Genomic DNA, 19,963 nt, shown 5'->3' with positions numbered 1-19,963 from the left:
TGGGGAACAGAGCGTAAAAGGGGAGAGCAGTGGTGAACAGATGGCGAATCGTGGAAATAGTGGTCAAAATTTTGTGGAAGGTGGGGAACAGTGAGGAACATTGGAAAACATTTGGGGAACATCTCGGGAACAGCTCGTGGATAGAGCGCAACAGAGACTGAACATTAAAGAATGGATAGAAATGATGGGAACAGCAGGGACAACTGCAGAACACTGGAGAACAACGGGGAACAATGGGGAATAATGGGGAGCAGAGGGGACAGAGTGGAATAGGGGGAAACAGATGGGAACACTGCACAACAGTGTAGAACAGAGGGGAGAAGTGGGGAACAGAGCAGAACAGTGGGGAGCAATGACGAAAACAGATGGCGAACTGTCGAGAATGGGGTAACAGAGGGAAAAAATTCGGTAACAGTTGGAGAACAGTGGGGAACATTGACGAAATGAAGGGATCAGTGGGAAAATGAGATGAACTTTGGGGAAGAGTTGGAAACAGATCACGAAATAATGAGAAACAATGGTGAACACTGGGGATCTGAGGGTATCAGGCGACAGCAGTGTGGAACAAATGGTGAATTGTTAAGAACGTTGGGAAGAGTGGTCAAAAATGTGTGACAGCTGGGGAGAAGTGGAGAATAGTGGGCAACAGAAGGCAACAGATGGCAACATTGAGGAACAGAGGGAACAGATGGGGAACCGGGGAAAACTGCAGAAAAATGGTGAACAGGGGAATAGTGAGGAGCAGTGAGGAATAGAGGGAGAACAGTGGGGAATGCAGGGAACAGTGGTCCAAATTGTTTGAAAGGTGGGGAAGAGAGAGAAACAGTGGGGAACAGTGGGGAACAGTGTAGGATCAGCTGGTTAAAATTGTGGAACATTGAAGAAATGTGGAAACAGTGTAGAGCAATGGGCTACAGAGTGGAACAGATGGCAAAATGTGGAGAATGGGTGAAGAGTGGGGTAAAGTGGGAAACAGATTGAGAAATGAAGGAAGCAGTGGGGATCCATGGGGAGCCGTGTGGAACTTGTGGGAAACAGCTGTGAAACAGTAGGGAACAGATGGTGAACAGTGGGGAACAGGAGAGGAGCAGTGGGAAACTGGAAAACAGATGGGTAACTGATAGGTACCAGTGGGGAACATTGGTGAAATGGTGGGGGGGGGGGGGACTGCTGGGGAACAGTGGGGACTTCTAGTGAACCTGTTTTGAATAGGTGGGAATCAGTGAGAAACAAATGGTGAACAGAGTGGAACCTTGGGGAACACTGCAGTACAATGGTGAATGGAGTGGTATAGTGGGGAGGAGGCAGGAAGAGATGTAGAACTGATGGAGAACAGTGGGGAACAGAGGGGAATAATGTGGAACAGTGGGGCTCAGAGAGAATCAGGGGAGAGCAGCTCTTTACAGATGGTGAACAGAGGAGAACATGGGGAAACAGATAGGGAAATGCGGGGAACAGTGGGGATCCAAGGGGAACTGTGTGGAACTTGTGGGAAACGGCAGTGGAACAGTAGGGAACAGATGGCGAACAGTGGGGAACAGGTGAGGAGCAGTGGGAAAGTGGAAAACAGATGGAGAACTGATAGGTACCAGTGGGGAACATTGGTAAAATGGCGGGGGTGGGACTGCTGGGGAACAGTGGGGACTTCTAGTGAACCTGTTTTGAATAGGTGGGAATCAGTGAGAAACAAATGGTGAAGAGAGTGGAACCTTGGGGAACACTGCAGTACAATGGTGAATGGAGTGGTATAGTGGGGAGGAGGCAGGAAGAGATGTAGAACTGATGGAGAACAGTGGGGAACAGAGGGGAATAATGTGGAACAGTGGGGCTCAGAGAGAATCAGGGGAGAGCAGCTCTTTACAGATGGTGAACAGAGGAGAACATGGGGAAACAGATAGGGAAATGCGGGGAACAGTGGGGATCCAAGGGGAACTGTGTGGAACTTGTGGGAAACGGCAGTGGAACAGTAGGGAACAGATGACGAACAGTGGGGAACAGGTGAGGAGCTGTGGGAAAGAGTGGAGCAATGGTGGGGTACTGCTGCAGAAGTGTGGGGACAGATGACGAACAGTGGAGAACCTGGGGAAATGTGGTGAAATGTGGTGAAAGTGGGGAACAGATTGGGAAATGAGGGGAATTGTGGGGAAAATTGTGAACAGTGTGGAATTTGTGGAAAATGCTTGGGTGCAGTGGGGAACTGGTGGGAAACCAATGATGAACTGTGGTGAATAGTGGGGAAGCCACTGTTCACCTGTCCCCACAGTTACGCAGCAGTTCACCACCATTTCAACACTGTTCAGCACTGTTCGCCACAGTTCTCAAATGGTTGCGCATCTCTTCTCCACTGTTTCCCACTGCTGTTCACCTCTTTCCCACTTTTCCCCACATGTTCCTGACTGTTCCACAGCTGTTTCCCACGTTCCTCACTGTTCTCCACATAGACTCTATTATGCCCAATTATCACCACAGTTCACCATCGGTTTTTCACCAGTTCTCCACTACGCCCAAGCATTTTCCACAAGTTCCCACTGTTCACATTTCCCCCCAATTTCCCTATCTGTTCCCCACTTTCCCCACCGTTACCAACATTTCCCCAGGTTCTCCACTGTTCGTCATCTGTCCCCGTGCTTCTGCTGCATTTCCCCACCATTGCTCCACTGTTTCCTACTGCTCCCCACCTATGGAACAGTGGTGAAATAGTGCTGAACTGCTTCGGAACTGTGGGGATCGGTGAACAGTGGTGAACTTGGGGAAATGTGGCAGAAAGTGGGGAACAGATTGGGAAATTAGGGGAACAGTGCAGAACAGTGGGGAAATGTAGGTAACAGTGGAGAACAGTGGTGGAATGAGGGAAAACTGCTGGGGAACAGTGTGGACCTCTGGTTAACCAATTTTGAACGGATGGTGAACAGTGTGCAATAAATGGTGAACAGTTTGGAAGCGTGGGCAACAGTGCAGAACAATGGGGAATGGAGGGGAATAGTGGGGAGCATGCGGTAACAATTAGGAAATGGGAAGAGTAGGGAACACTGCAGAATAGTGGAGAAAAGATGGAAAGAGTTGGGAGCAGGGAGAACAGATGTGGAACTGATTGGATGCAGGGAGGAACTGTGGGGAACAGGTGCAACACGGTTGGGAAACAGTAGAGTTTGGTGGGGAACAGTTGCAGAACAGGTGAAGAACAGTGGGATACATCGAAGAAATGTGGGAACACTGGGGAGTATGGGGAAAAGTGGGGAATTGGGGTTCAGTGCGGCACTGAATGGAGCATTGGTAAACAGTGGGAACAGTGAATAATTCGTAACGTTGGGGAACAGAGCATAAAAGGGGAGAGCAGTGGGGAACAGATGGCGAATCATGGGGAAGAGTGGTTAAAAGAGTGTGGCAGGTGGGAAACAGTGAGGAACATTGGAAAACATTTGGGGAACATCTCGGGAACAGCTGGTGGATAGGGCGCGTTGAACATTATGGAATGGTGAGAAAAGATGGGAACAGCAGGGAAAACTGCTGAACAGTGGAGAACAGTGGGGAACTGAGGGGAAAATGGCAATCAGAGAGGAACAGAGTAGAATAGTGGGGAACAGATAGGAACACTGCACAACAGTGAAGAACAGAGGGGAGCAGTGGGGAACAGAACAAACCCGTGGGAAGCACTGGGGAACAGTAGGAAACTGATGGCGAACAATCGAGAATGGGGAAACAGAGGGAAAACTTTCGGGAACAGCTGGAGAACAGTGGGGGACATTGTAGAAATGTGGGGTTCAGTGGGGAACTGAGAGGAAGAGTGGGGAACAGTTCAAAACTGATTGCGAAATAATGGGGAAGAGAGGGGATCTACGGTGAACACTGGGGATCAGCGGGTATCAGGCGAGAGCAGTGGGGATCAGATGGTGAACCGTGGAGAACGTGGGGAACAGTGGTCGAAAGAGTGTGACAGGTGGACAATAGTGGGGAACAGTGGGAAACCGTTGGGGACAGCTGGGGAAAAGTGGAGAATAGTGGAGAACAAATGGCAACATTGAGGAACAGAGGGAACAGATGGGGAATTGGGAAAACTGCAGAAATGTGTTGAATGGAGGGGAATAGTGGGGAGCAGTGGGGAATAGATTACAAAGTGTGGAAAGCGGGGAAATAGTGGAGAAAAGTTGGGAGCAGTGGGGAACAGAGTGGAACAGTGGGCAATGCGGCGTATGGTGGTCAAAATTGAGTAACAGGTGGGGAACAGAGAGAAACAGTGGGGAATAGTCGGGAACAGTGTGAGATCAGCTGTTAAAATTGGGGAACATTGAAGAACTGTGGAAAACAGTTTGGTGGAATGGCGTAGAGAGTGGAACAGATGGCGAACTGTGGAGAATGGGTGGACAGTGCGGAAAAGTGGGAAACAGATTTGGAAATGGGGAACAGTGGTGATCCATGGGAAACAGTGTGACACTTTTGGGAAACAGCTGTGGAACAGTAGGGAACAGATTGGAACATTGGGGAACAGGTGAGGAGCAGTGGGAAACTGTGGAGCAATGGAGGGAAACTGCTGCAGAAGATTGGGGACAGAAGACGAACAGTGGAGAACATGGGAAAATGTGGTTAACTGTGGGGAAAGTGGGGAACAGATTGGGAAATGAGGTGAATGGTGGGGGAAATTGTGAAGAGTGGGGAACTTGTGGAAAATGCTTGGGTGCAGTGGGGAACTTGTGGGAAAGCGATGGTGAAATGTGGTGAATAGTGGGGAAGCGTGGAGAAATAATGTGGAGCAGGGGGAACAATGAGGAAAGAGGAAGAGGTGTGGAACGGTGAAAAACAGATGGGGCACAGTGGGGAAGAGTGGGGAACAGTAGGGAACAGCGGTGAAATGGTGGGGAACTGCTGGGGAACAGCGGGCACTTCTGGAAAACCTATTTTGAACAGGTGGGGAACAGTGAAGAAGAAATGGGGAACAGATTGGAAGCGTGGGGAACACTGCAAAACATCGGGGAATTGTTGGGAATAGTGGGGAGTAGGGGGCGAACAATGAGGAACTGAGGGAACAGATGGGGAAAACTGTAAAAAACTGCGAAACAGTGGGGGTCAGAAGTGAATAACAGTGTACTGTTTAGAATTGGTGAACAGTGGGGAAAAGAGCAGTGTGTAACGTTTGGTGAAGAGATGGGAAATGTGGAGAATAGTGGGCAACAGATCACAACATTGAGGAATAGAGGGAACAGATGGGGAACTGGGGAAAACTGCAGAAAAGTGGTGAACGGAGTGGAAGAGTGGGGAACAGTTCAAAACTGATTGCGAAATAATGGGGAAGAGAGGGGATCTACGGTGAACACTGGGGATCAGCGGGTATCAGGCGAGAGCAGTGGGGATCAGATGGTGAACCGTGGAGAACGTGGGGAACAGTGGTCGAAAGAGTGTGACAGGTGGACAATAGTGGGGAACAGTGGGAAACCGTTGGGGACAGCTGGGGAAAAGTGGAGAATAGTGGAGAACAAATGGCAACATTGAGGAACAGAGGGAACAGATGGGGAATTGGGAAAACTGCAGAAATGTGTTGAATGGAGGGGAATAGTGGGGAGCAGTGGGGAATAGATTACAAAGTGTGGAAAGCGGGGAAATAGTGGAGAAAAGTTGGGAGCAGTGGGGAACAGAGTGGAACAGTGGGCAATGCGGCGTATGGTGGTCAAAATTGAGTAACAGGTGGGGAACAGAGAGAAACAGTGGGGAATAGTCGGGAACAGTGTGAGATCAGCTGTTAAAATTGGGGAACATTGAAGAACTGTGGAAAACAGTTTGGTGGAATGGCGTAGAGAGTGGAACAGATGGCGAACTGTGGAGAATGGGTGGACAGTGCGGAAAAGTGGGAAACAGATTTGGAAATGGGGAACAGTGGTGATCCATGGGAAACAGTGTGACACTTTTGGGAAACAGCTGTGGAACAGTAGGGAACAGATTGGAACATTGGGGAACAGGTGAGGAGCAGTGGGAAACTGTGGAGCAATGGAGGGAAACTGCTGCAGAAGATTGGGGACAGAAGACGAACAGTGGAGAACATGGGAAAATGTGGTTAACTGTGGGGAAAGTGGGGAACAGGTTGGGAAATGAGGTGAATGGTGGGGGAAATTGTGAAGAGTGGGGAACTTGTGGAAAATGCTTGGGTGCAGTGGGGAACTTGTGCGAAAGCGATGGTGAAATGTGGTGAATAGTGGGGAAGCGTGGAGATTTGAGAGCGAACGATGGAGCGGGGTTACAGTGGAGAAAAGTGGGCAGAAGTTGGGAACAGAGTGGAACAGTGGGGAATATGGGAAACAGTGGTAAAAATTGTGTAAAAGGTGGGGAACAGAGAGAAACAGTGGGGAAGAGTGTGCGATCAGCTGGTTAAATTTGTGGAATAATGAAGAACTGTGGAAAACAGTGTGGTAGAGAGTAGAATAGATGGCGAACAGTTGGGAAAAGTGGGAAACAGATCATGAAATGAGGGAAACTGTGGGTATCCATTGGGAACATTGTGGAATGTTGAAGAAAGCTGTGGAACAGTAGGGAACAGAAGGCGAACAGTGGTGAACAGATGGGGAGCAGTAACAAACAGTGGAGCAATGGTGGGGAAAGACTGCAGAAGAGTGGAGATAGATGGTGAACAGTGGAGAACCTAAGGAAATGTGGGTAACGGTGGGGAAAGTGGGGAACAGATTGGGAAATGAGGGGAATTGTGGGGGACAGGTGAACAGTGGGGAACTGGTGGAAAATGCTTGGGCGTAATGGGGAACGGGAGAAAAACCGATGGTGAACTTTAATGAATAGTGGGCATTTTAGAGTCTATGTGGGGAACAGTGGAGAATGTGGGAAACAGCTGTTGAACTGTAGGGAACATGTGGGGAACAGTGGCAAAGTGGTGAGGAGCAGTGGGAAACAGTGGAGGTGAGATGTGCAACCGCTGGAAAACTGTGGCAACAGTGTGGAACAGTGGTGAAATGGTGGTGAACTGCTGCGGAACTGTGGGGACCAGTGAAGAGTGGAGAACATGGGGAAATGTGGGGAACAGTGGAGAACAGTGGTGGAATGGAGGACAACTGTTGGGTAACAGCTTGGACCTCTGGTTAACCTATTTTGAATGGATGGGGATCAGTGTGGAAGAAATGGAGAACAGTTTGGAAGCGTGGGCAACACTGCAGAACAATGGGGATTGGAGGGGAATAGTGGGGAGCAGGCGGTAACAATTAGAAAATGGGAAGAGTAGGGAACACTGCAGAATGTTGGAGAAAAGAGGGTTAATAGGAGGAAAGATTAAAACAAGAGGACATGAGTTAAGAATTAAGGGGCAAAGGTTTAGAGGTAACATGAGGGGGAACTTCTTTACTCAGAGAGTGGTAGCCGTGTGGAATGATCTTCCGGGAGAAATAGTGGCGACGGAGTCAATTGTATTATTTAAGAAAAGGTTGGACAGGTATATGGATGAGAAGAAGATGGAGGGCTATGGGCATTGTGCAGGGAGGTGGGACTAAAAAGGGGTGTTTGGTTCGGTGCGGACTAGAAGGGCTTAATGGCCTGTTTCCGTGCTGTAATTGTTATGTTAAGAGTGGGGAGCAGGGAGAACAGCTGAGGAACTGATTGAATGCGGGGAGGAACTGTGGGGAACTGGTGCAACACGGATGGGAAACAGTAGAGTTTGGTGGGGAAGAGTTGCAGAACAGGTCAAGAACAGTGGGATAGAGTGAAGAAATGTGGGGAACAGTGGGCAATATGGGGAAAAGTGGGGAATTGGGGAACAGTGGGGAACTGAAGGGAGCATTGGTAAACAGTGGGGAACAGTGAATAATTCTGAACAGTGGGGAACAGAGCGTAAAAGGGGAGAGCAGTGGGGAACAGATGGCGAATCGTGGGGAAGAGTGGTTAAAGTGTGTGGCAGGTGGGGAACAGTGAGGAACATTGGAAAACATTTGTGGAACATCTCGGGAACAGCTGGTAGATAGGGCGCACTGAACATTAAAGAATGGAGAGAAAAGATGGGAACAGCAGGGAAAACTGCAGAACAGTGGAGAACAGCGGGGAACTGAGGGGAATAATGGGGTGCAGAGGGGAGCAGAGTGGAATAAGGGGGAACAGATAGGAACACTGCATAACAGTGAAGAACAGAGGGGTGCTGTGGGGAACAGAGCAGAATAGTGGGAAGCAGTGGGGAACAGTTGGAAACAGATGGCGAACAATTGAGAATGGGGTAACAAAGGGAAACAATTCGGGAACAGCTGGAGAACAGTGGGGAACATTTTAGAAATGTGGGTATCTGTGGAGATCTGAGAGGAACCGTGGGGAACAGTTGAAAACAGATTGCGAAATAATGGGGAAGAGAGGGGATCAATGGTGAACACTGGGGATCAGCGGGTATCAGGCAAGAGCAGTGGGGATCAGATGGTGAACCGTGGAGAACGTGGGGAACAGTGGTCAAAAGAGTGGACAATAGTGGGGAATAGTGGGAAACCCTTGGGGACAATTGGGGAAAAGTGGAGAATAGTGGGCAACAAATGGCAACATTGAGGAACAGAGGGAACAGATGGGCATCTAGGAAAACTGCAGATATGTGGTGAACAAAGTGGAATAGTGGGGAGCAGTGGGGAATAGATTGCGAAGTGTGGAGAGCGGGGGAACAGTGGAGAAAAGTTTGGAGCAGTGGGGCACAAAGTGGAACAGTGGGGAATGCGGCGAACGGTGGTCAAAATTGTGTAAAAGGTGGGGAACAGAGAGAAACTGTGGGGAACAGTCGGGAACAGTGTGGGATCACCTGGTTAAAATTGGGGAACATTGAAGAACTGTGGAAAAGTGTTTGGTGCAATCGCGTACAGAGTGGAACAGATGGCGAACTGTGGAGAATGGGGGAACAGTGGGGAAAAGTGGGAAACAGATTTGGAAATGGGGGAAAGAGTGGGTATCCATGGTTACAGTGGGGTGAATGTATAATAGTGATGAACGGTGTCAGGTACTGTCACACCAGGCTCAAAGTTTGAAGAAGGTTTAACAGTGATGATCTGTTTAATATACTGTTACACCAGGTTCACTGTGCGGAGAAGGTTTAACAGTGATGAAGTTTGTCACATCCAGTTACACCTGGTTCACAGTGGGGAGAAGGTTCACCAGGGATGAACTGTATCACATACTACTTCACCAGGTTCATAGTGGGGAGAAGGTTTAACAGTGATGAACCGTTTCAGATACTGTTACACCAGGTTCACTGTGCGGAGAATGTTTGACAGTGATTAATTGTGTCAGATATCGTTACACCAGTCTCACAGAAGGCGTAGGTTTAACAGTGATGAACTGATTCAGATACTGTTACCTGAGATTCACTGTGGCTAGAAGGTTTAACATTCATGAACTGTGTAAGGTACTGTGACAACAGGATAAAGTGGGGAGAAAGTTTAACAGTGCTGAACTGTGTCAGATACTTTGACACCAGTTTCACAGTGCAGAGAAAGTTTAACAGTGATGAACTGTGTCAGATACTGTGACTCTAGGTACACATTCGGGAGAATGTTTAACAGTGGTAAACTGTGTCAGACACAGTGACCTCAGTTTCACAGTGCGGAGAAGGTTTAACAGTGCTGAACTTAGTCAGATACTGTTACACTAGGTTTACACTGGGTTGAATGTATAATAGTGATGAACGGTGTCAGATACTGTTACACCAGTCTCACAGTTTGGAGAAGGTTTAACAGTGATTAACTGTTTAATATACTGTTACACCTGGTTCACTGTCGGGAGAATTTTTACCAGTGATGAACTTTCTCACAACACGTTCCACCAGGTTTACAGTGGGGAGAAGGTTCCGCAGTGATTAGCTGTATCACATACTCTTTCACCAGGTTAATAGTGGCGTGAAGGTTTAACAGTGATGAACCTTTTCAGATACTGTTACACCAGGTTCACAGTGCGAAGAATGTTTAACAGTGATTAACTGTGTCAGATATTGTTACACCAGGCTCAGAATAGGCGTAGGTTTAACAGTGATGAACTGTTACACGAGATTCACTGTGGCAAGAAGGTTTAACATTGATGAACTATGTAAATTATTGCGACCCCAGGATAAAGTGGGGTGAAAGTTTAACAGTGATGAACTGTGTCACTTAATGTTGCACCAGGTTCACAGTGGGGAGAAGGTTTAACAGTAATCAACTATTTCAGATAGTGTTACACAAGGTTCATTGTGCGGAGAAGGTTTAACAGTGATGAACTGAACTGTGTCAGGTACTGTTACACTATGTTCACAGTGGGGAGAATGATTAACAGTGATGAGCTGTGTCAGATACTATTACACCAGGTTCTCTGTGCGGAGAAGGATAAACAGTGATTAACTGTGTCAGATACTGTTACACGAGATTCATTGTGGGGAGAAAGTTTAATAGTGATGAACTGCGTAAGGTTCTGTGACCTCTGGATAAAGTGCGGAGAATGTTTAACAGGGATGAACTGTGTCAGATCTTTTACGCCAGGTTCACAGTTGGGAGACAGTTTAACAGTGATGAACTGTGTCAGATACTGTTACAGCAAGTTCACAGTGGGGAGAAGGATTAACAGTGATGGGCTGCGTCGGATAGTATTACACTAGGATCTCTGTGCGGAGAATGTTTAACAGTGATGAACTTTTCAGATAATGGGACCCCAGTTTCACCGTGGGGAGAAGGTTTAACAGTAATGAACTACTTCAGATACTATTACACAAGGTTCACGATGCGAAGAGTGTTTAACAGTGATGAACTGTGTCAGTTACTGTTACACCAGGTTCACTATCCAGCGTTGTCTCCGCTCCATCCTCAACATACATTGGAGCGCTTTCATCCCTAACGTCGAAGTACTCGAGATGGCAGAGGTCGACAGCATCGAGTCCACGCTGCTGAAAATCCAGCTGCGCTGGATGGGTCACGTCTCCAGAATGGAGGACCATCGCCTTCCCAAGATCGTGTTATATGGCGAGCTCTCCACTGGCCACCGTGACAGAGGTGCACCAAAGAAAAGGTACAAGGACTGCCTAAAGAAATCTCTTGGTGCCTGCCACATTGACCACCGCCAGTGGGCTGATAACGCCTCAAACCGTGCATCTTGGCGCCTCACAGTTTGGCGGGCAGCAACCTCCTTTGAAGAAGACCGCAGAGCCCACCTCACTGACAAAAGGCAAAGGGGGAAAAACCCAACACCCAACCCCAACCAACCAATTTTCCCCTGCAACCGCTGCAACCGTGTCTGCCTGTCCCGCATCGGACTTGTCAGCCACGAACGAGCCTGCAGCTGACGTGGACTTTTTACCCCCTCCATAAATCTTCGTCCGCGAAGCCAAGCCAAAGAAAAGAAGCACAGAATATCTCTGCACCTGATGATCCCATTAATGATTTTCTGACTTGTTTTGCTCTGCTGTTATAATCTTGGAGGTCGTCCAAAATTCTGCCACCATATCCTTAGTCACCAGGCCCCCATTAAACATGGATACAGGCAACATAAGGTCTGAGGAAACCCATACTGAAAATAGACACACAATGAGAGCAGAACTGTTTGGCTTCTTTGTAACAGTTTCCAATCTCGCCCCCACCATCTGGAAGCAAATTGGCTGTTGGCTCTTCATCAGGCTCCCATTAAAACCTCATCAAGGTGGAATGGATGGAGCTCAGCTTCCTATTTCAGGTGCCAAACTTACAAACCTCCCATGTGGCTTTAGCCACTGTTATAGGATGTGGACTTTAACATTATTTCAAAGCATTCATCTTTCTACTCCTAAATTAGAATAAGCAACATTACACAGTGATTTATGAAATAACAACTTTAATTTACCATGATATTTTCAAGTTCTTGCTGCAAGATTTCTGGATTAGAGATGTCCTCCAGCTGAACCATTTTTCTTTCTCTTTCTACGCTCTCTTGGCTCAAATACAGCTCATCTGCCTTCTCTTGCCATTGTTGAAATAACTTTGTGCCAAGACGGGATCCAAGTTCAATGCACTATAGAGTGAAAGAAATGAATGAGTATGTGGATTTTTAAAATGTACGATTTTGTGATACTATCAAATATCGAGTGTCTAATCGATCCAAATGGGTCAAGTGATACATTACTGGTCCATTACTTATGCCAACTATCATTTTTTTGTTCCCAGCATCGTTTTTTGAGGGTCACAGACAAAAAGGCAATGTTCACACCTCACCAAAGGTGAAATGCCTTTTACCCTGCCGTACTGTTCCATGTTCTTTTTATGTCAATAATTATTTTAATTACTATTTTGAGTTTGCTTTAAAAAAATATGATGATCAGGAATATATCAGAAGCATTGAAAACCTTCACAAATTTAGTGTGTCAGTGAAGATTTGACAGAAATCTTTTTTGGGCTGGACATGTTTCAGCTGAACACTGCATTTCTGTTATGACATTCAAGCATCACCCTTGGGTTTAGGAGATACTGAACCAGTGATGTGACCTTTGTGGAATGGACACATTACACCTTGTTCAGTGACAAATGCACATGGAAGTCCTGTTTGGAAAATCTTCACCAGTTATGATCTGTTTGACATTTGATTTTATTAAAAGGAAATGAGATCACGATTTATTTTCTGCAATGGTCTCTGTCCAACTTGAGTGAGTTCGGCCACCAAGAGAGCTCCACAATACTGGAAAGATTTGATTATTGTTCCTGTTCTTTATGGGTATTATTGATCATAGCTGCAAACTTTTTCCAGAGCCACTCTTATAAGACTAAAACTTACACAAGTTGCTCAGTCTATCAAAATGCTCTCAAGTTACTGATCTTAAATAAAATTGGAGTTTAAATGTTTAGTCTAAAAAAAATGGAAATATGTCATACTTCTGATCGAAGTGTGTTGAAACGAGCATCGTCGCTTTCAACCGTCTCCTTTACACGTTGGCTTATGGCATCAGGATCAATTTGGATCTTGTAGCTTTCAATTGCGTTCCTGATTTCAAAGTGAAAGGCAGCATCGAAGACACTTTTCCAAGATCGTCTGAGGTGTCTTAGATCCCCTTTGTGAAATTGAAGATCTTTGAAGAGGAATTGCTGCTTCTTAAGTTTGAATGTCAATGACTTGGAGTCAAATTCCCCAGCTTTTATCTTTGCTAGTTCCTTCTCTAAATGAATCATGAATGTTTCGAATTCATCGTGATCTGTTTCAAGGAATATAATGGTCAAATATTTAAATGTTTTAAAGCATTCAAAATGATCAAAAAATACCAGATTATATAGACTTTGACACATTGACAGGATCCTGTAATAATTACAAGTTGGGGTTATTCCAAACCACATGTAGCTTTCTGTTGTCTTACTTAGAATTCTTTTCAACTCTCAGTAAATAGTATTTTATAGTAATCTGGAAAATAAATGAATATTTTCTCTCACCTTTTCGGAACTTCTGCAATTCTATATGCAGATCCACAATCACGTTTAACTGAGAATCTGCACTTGATAAAGCGGATTCATACTCCTCTATCAAGACATTCAATTTCTCCTGCAGTACATCTTCCTCTTCTCGCAAAGGGTCCTGGACATTTTGATCCAGGAAGGTCTGAGCTGCCTCTTTGACCAAAACCAACTCTTGCTCTTTCCAGGACAACTTTTGGCAATGTTCCTAGAAAATAAACAAGCCTAGGTTCATTTTTATTGCTCCAAGTTGTCTTGGGGGAGGTAAGGCTTCTATTTATTGCATTTGCAATTGAAATAAAATATTCAGGTTTCCCAATTTATTAAAAATCAGTGTACCAAAACACTTTCAATACACACAGGAAACGTATTTCAAGTCCAGAAACCTAAATGGTTTTATCCTTTCGGAGGTTTAATCAACTACCTTGATCAAAAATTCTTTGCTTGTGTCAAAGGATGAATCCCTTCCCCGTCAATTCTGCTGAAACGTTTTAAACGATTCAACAATGTCTTCAGCCTCCCATCCATCACTGAAGTGAACTGCTATTGCACCAGCCATTCATTTTTAGGTATACTTTTTCTCTTCTTCCCCTTCAGATTTCAGTGACTTCCAATCAATTTTATAGTTTTATTCTTGTTCTCTTCTACCGACCGCTGCCAACATGTTCTGTCTCCGTGTTACCTGGGAGGCTTCTTAAATAACTTGGAGATGCAAGATTCAAATAACAGAAGGTAGTTTACTTACTGATGCCTTCCTCCATCTCAGGAAACTGTTCACACTCACATTCATATACATACGCCCCACAGTAGTGCACGACAGTTACGACTATGAGAAGGGTGTATTCCTAGGAAGTTACAAAAGAGTTCACATGATCCTGACGAGATAACACACCCTTTATACTGTTGTAAATGTCATGCACCACTGTGGGGCGCATGTCTATGTGAGTATGAACATTTCCTGGAATGGTGGAAGGCATCAACAAGTAAAATCTCTTCTGCTATTTGAATCTTACATCTCTAAGTTATTTAAGGAGCCTCCCACACAGAGGCATAACAGTGACTTTATTGTATTTATCTTTACCATTTTGTTCAACATCCTTTGGTATTTACAAGACTTTATTCAAGTAGCCTTATTCCAAAACAAAACAGGCTGTCAAGCACGCACAGGGCAATAATGTGCATACATTTTAAGCAATGTTTACTAAAAGAAGATAACACCAATTGGCAAATGTTTAAAGATCTTTGCTCTTTTTTAACTATGAAAATCTGACTTGAACACTGCATATTATGGAATGACAAACATGAAAATCCATCCCCATTTTAGTGAAAACATTCTGGGTAGTTATCACTTTCACATTAGTGCTTCAAGATGCAGGTATCCCTGCCAGGGCCCAAACTGATTAGTTCTGCCTCACTGCCGGCAATGTCATCATGGACCACCTTCTTGAATAGCTGTCATGCTACTTGTCAAGCTCCTTCTACAAAGTTTCAAGTTTGGGAGTTCTGAATTTAGCCCCTGAGATGGAGAACGAATGGCAATATCTTTCCTAGTTAGAAGGGAGAGGAGTGTGGAGGGGAATCAGCAGGTAGTAGTGTTCCTACGGACTTACCGCACATCCTTCTCCATGTCAGATGGCACCTCTTTGGACATATTGTTGGAGTCGAGTAGATGTCGTTCACTCCGTTGATAGGATACAGGACCACCTCAGTGGAGAGAATGAATGGAGGGCCAATCAAGCCAACTGCTTTGCTCTGCTGTTGAGGTCCCTGGGCCCTTTGGGAATTGTGCTCATCCAGTCAAGTGCAGAGCAATGGTTTGCCACCTATTGCTTGACAGGTAGCCTCTGATCTGCTTTGGTTATCACAGTACTCAAAGTGGCTGGTCCATGTTAGGACCAGAGTGAGAAGGAGACCTGGAGTCATGTGACAAAACCCAATTGAAATACCATTATGCAGGTTATTGGTGAACAATGCCACTTTATGACACAGTGTGTGGGCCACACTTTCCATTGGGCAGCTGATTCAATAAAGTATGGCTTTGTCCTGCTTTTGGTAGATGGACCAAATATCTGAAGAATTTGCCACTTTGTCAGAAGGATGTCAGTGGATCAACTGTGACAAGAGGTGCAAAAAAATCTAGACTGAACTTCTCCAGTACTTCGAATGTGATGGAGTCTGGTCCTATTTGTCTGCTGCACTTGGTATTCCTCAGTAGATCAAATGCGGTGAAAGTGATTTCTGTGATGGTGTCGGAAGAAACTGATGGAACATGCTAGAAAGTGTCTTAACCCCAATGTTGTTATTCAGAAGCTGAGGCCTACCTCCACTGAGAATGAGGAGACCCTTGGTCCCTCTTTTCCTGTTTACTGTTCATGACCCAGCCAGAAGGACGACAGAACTCAAATTTCATCTGCGGTTAATTCTGTCTTTGGAATGTTATTTTTTTCTCTGCATTGCGTGCCCACTGTCCAGTGTTGCAAGATTATCAGTCTGCCACCTCATGTGTCCCTGTATGTGCATCTGCATTCCCTATTAAACCATGGTGATGATTTGGCTTGGTTGTAATGGGAGCACTAACGGGAGTAATGGGAGCATTTGATAAAATCAAATGGGTAAGTAACACTTTCCTGCTGCAAATGTTAAAGGCCCATCGTACCTTTTCGCCACTGTGATTCCAGCTGTCAATTTATTCTGAATCTATCCCATTTGGCACAATGGTGCTACCACACACCACAATTGAGGGAGCCCCTGGAGTAACATGGGATGGATCTTTCTGCTCCTGCTGTCACCAACAGATGCCTCAACAACAGGTAAATTGTGGTAGTGAGGGGGTGTAACCTTACTCACTCTCTTTTCCAAACCAATCACCTGATCTACACAAAGATCTGGCTTGGTTGAGTGGACGAACAGTGACGTTGCTATGCCACAATTCATTCCAGTGGTGTATGCTTTCTCATCCCTTTTTGGTTCTGAATAGCTTGCATGGCCAATTCAATGGGTTATAAAGAGTTAATCACATGAGTGGGTGCCTGGAGTTATCAAAATAGGAGAGGAGGTTCTTCCCTTTACAACATCAATATCCTCATTATATAAGAAAACAGCATTACTGAGGTGAAGAGTTTTTGTTAAGAAGCTGCCATGGTGAGATTGTTAGTGCAGGGCCTCTGTGACCATCGTCAATCACTGCCCCTTCACTAGTGAGTTAATCATATTCCCATCATCTCTCATCACGTGCGTGACTGGGCCAGAGCAAAGAACAGAAAGTAGGGCTGAGTTAGAAAGAGGATCTGATCGATCTTTGAATAGGATTTGGAGAAGACTGTCAAAATTCAATTCAACATTATTTGTAAATTATGTTAGTCATTATTTAAGTTAAATTAAGTCAGTAGCCTTTCATCAAATCTGCACTGATCAGAGGTTCTGATGAAAAGTCCAATCCAAAATATTTTTACAATTGTTCGAACATGCACTTATCCAAAACAACTGGAAGTGTTCATACCTTCAGGCCTTGCTGGTGGTCATTCAGTCTTTCGCCCATCTCAGCAAATGACCACATCACATCGTCCTCTTCTTCCAGCTTGAAACCATCACCTAAAGCATAGATTTCATCTTCGGTGATATGAACTCCATAGTGACCCTCGACTGCCAACCATTTCAAAAGATCACCTACTTTCTTCTGATGTTTTTGTAGGTTCTCTTCTGTTGTTGCCTACAAATTGCAAAATCCTGTAAGTTTGAAGACATGTTGAACTTTTCCTGGCAGCAATTCCGTATTCCCTCATCTATTTGCAAACCCTTGGGATTGAGGAGGATGCGAAACCACTTGAATTTAAGATTCCTGTTTATAAACAGTGGCCATTCCACACCATTTCATATAAATATTCATATGGGCAACACATCTTGCCCAGTCTTGGATCAATAAGAAAAGGATGGAAAATACTAAAGACCAGCCTCATATACACTGACAGGCCCACCGACTCTCTTTAACCGAACACACATGGGCATCGACGGAATTCTGCTTCGTCATTTCCCTGCTGATGTCTCCCTAACACAGCCTCCCTTTCTCAGGCCCCTTCGTCTATTCCCTCCCCTTTCACTTCACTCTCCCTCCGCTTAGCTCCTTCCTTACCATCATAAAAAGCTGTCTTCCCACTTGCCCAAAATTCTTCTAGTGCAAAGCCACTCTCACCACCCTCTTCAGGTTTGCTCCCACATTGCCAATCACTCTTACAATGACTCCACTCCTCAAGCTGTCTTGTTCCCAAAGTCTGTGGCCTACCCTATAATGAGAGTGTCTCCCAGAAAATGTTGGGAAAATCTTCAGTCACATATATCCATATGACAACTGGCAGCATGGAAACAGGCCATAATGGCCCTTTGTGTCTGTGGCGGTTCTCTTCAACACCTCCACTAGTTTCCCCCTTCCTATTCTCTGCCCATAACCTTCCAACCCCCTCATATCCATGTACACATCAAACCTTTTCTTAAATGACAGAAAGGACCCTGCTGCATCTCCTCTGGAAGATTATTCCATTCTGCCACCACTCTCTGAGATTTCTAACATTTCTCCTAAAGTTTTGCCCCCTTACCCTCAACTTGTGCCCTCTTGTTCCAACCTCCCCTGCCCTTAGGGGAAAGAGTCTACTTATGTCTAGTCTATCTATTCCCTTCATAATTTTAAATACCTCTATCAAATCCCCTCTCAACTGTCTACGTTCCAATGATTAAAATCCCTGTCTCCTTAATCATTCTCTACACTCTAGATGTTGTAAGCCAGGCAACATTTTTGTAAATCTTCTCTGCACCTTCTCCACCTTATCTATTTCCTTTCTATAATTTGGAGACCAGGACTGAACACAATACTCCAAATCTGGCCTCACCAATGCCTTAAACAGTCACATCACTTCGCAGATACTATACACTATGCTATGTTTTATGAAGGCCAGCATACCATATGCCTTCTTAACTACCCTTTCTACATGGGAATCCACCTTCAAGGAACTCTGTACCATAACTCCAAGATCCCTCTGTTTCTCTGCATTCCTCAATGCTCTTTCCTTAACATCGAGGGTACAGAGAATGATTAAGGAGACTGGGACTTTATTCATTAGAATGTAGACGGTTGAAAGGGGATTTGGTAGAAGCATTTACAATTATGAATGGAATAGACATTTTGGTTATTTTTTTCCAAAATGCAGCACCTCACACTTGTCTACATTAAATTCCATCTGCCACATTTCAGCCCAGTTTTCCAAACAAACCAAATCCTTCTGTAATCCAAGAAAACCTTCCTCACTATCCACCATCCACCTATTTTCATATTGTCTGCATATATGCTTACCCAGTTAACCATCCCCTCATCCAAATCATTAATATAAATGAAAAACAACAGGGGACCTAGCACTGATCCCTGAGGCACACCGCTTGGCACAGGCTTCTGTTAGAAATAGAAGTACCTTAACAGAAATTGCTTGAGACAAAAATTGAGAACAAAGAACATTTATTTTACAACAATGCAAAGTTGCGTGCTTCCCCTTACCCTGAGAATACACACATACACTGGGGCTTACCCAACTATTATACAGTGAATTTCAGTGTAGGAATACCCTCCCCCTGGATGGGTTTGGCATTAGGCAATCCTTCCTCCCTACGTGCAGTTTCTGTGAACTTGGAGGACCAGGGGGTATCCTGTCAGTGTCTCATCATGTTATTACCCTCATTGTCCTTATTCACAACCTTGCCCTTGTCCCCATTCACACCTTTCCGACTCTCAGAGCTACAGTCTATTCATATGCAGAGTTTGCTAATCCTGACTAGGGTTTACTAATTTAATATGCATAACTTGATAAATCTGTGTAAGGCTTACTAATTATATATGTAGAACTTGGTACTTCTGTCTAGGGCTAGGAGACCCTTATCTCATCCAGACTACCTCAACTTCCTACATTCTATTATTCCTTGCCTCTCCTTATCTTATTCATATGGTGGGCTCACTGATCCTGTCGAAAAGAGTAGAAGATTCTTATCTTACATAGGCTGACTCTGCTTCCTGCATTCTAATTTCCATGCTTAGCCTGTTCATACTGGTTTGATCCATCACTCCATGTGTCTGTACTAGTTTCACCATCTTTCATATTTTCATGTCAAGTTTACTAATCTTTCACACTTCCATGCTGACCGACAGTTGTCCATCATGACTCTCTGGTGTCTATCTTCCTGCCACCTCTTAACCCATCTCTTTTTAATCCCTAGTGACTGAACCTTCCTTACTAACCTTATCAAAAGCCTTACTAAAATCCAAATAGATCACGTCAACCGCCCTACCATCATCCACTTTTCTTGTTACCTCTTCAAAAAACTCAACAAGATTCATCAAACATGACTTTCCCTTCACAAATCTGGGCTGGGTGTCCCTGATCCATCCCTGCCTATCCAGATATTTGTACATACTATCCATAACTTTCCCTATCACCGGTCAAACTTACTGGAAGGTAGTTACTTGGCCTGCACCTTGTGCCATTGTATAATCAATGGAACTGCATTTGCAAACCTCCAATCATGAAGCACCACACCCTTCTCCAGTG

The 19,963-nt window shown here is 45.1% G+C and overlaps 1 protein-coding gene across 1 annotated transcript; it reads right to left on the bottom strand.

Annotated features, from left to right (window-relative positions):
• Nucleotides 1-11,580: 11,580 nt before the first annotated feature.
• LOC138748026 (microtubule-actin cross-linking factor 1-like) lies at nucleotides 11,581-18,526 on the bottom strand. Its single transcript, XM_069907727.1, has 7 exons — nucleotides 18,389-18,526; nucleotides 17,477-17,659; nucleotides 16,879-17,088; nucleotides 13,359-13,587; nucleotides 12,810-13,126; nucleotides 11,788-11,955; nucleotides 11,581-11,631 (listed from the first exon to the last, which is right to left on the bottom strand). Exons 1-7 carry the CDS (start codon nucleotides 18,524-18,526, stop codon nucleotides 11,581-11,583), a joined length of 1,296 nt encoding a protein of 431 aa, XP_069763828.1.
• Between the last annotated feature and the right edge of the window lie 1,437 nt (nucleotides 18,527-19,963).

Source organism: Narcine bancroftii, chromosome 13 (assembly GCF_036971445.1).
Source record: "Narcine bancroftii isolate sNarBan1 chromosome 13, sNarBan1.hap1, whole genome shotgun sequence".
NCBI classification, from domain to species: Eukaryota; Metazoa; Chordata; class Chondrichthyes; order Torpediniformes; family Narcinidae; genus Narcine; species Narcine bancroftii.
This window is presented reverse-complemented; position numbering and strand designations above follow the sequence as displayed.

Coding starts and splice junctions, on each gene's coding strand:
- LOC138748026 (XM_069907727.1), bottom strand. CDS start 18,526: ATGCTTCTACCAAATCCCCTTTCAACCGTCTACATTCTAATGAATAAA. Junction 13,588..16,878: donor ACCACCAGCAAGGCCTGAAG/GTATGAACACTT, acceptor TTTATTTTCTAG/GAACATTGCCAAAAGTTGTC. Junction 13,127..13,358: donor ATTGCAGAAGTTCCGAAAAG/GTGAGAGAAAAT, acceptor TCCTTGAAACAG/ATCACGATGAATTCGAAACA.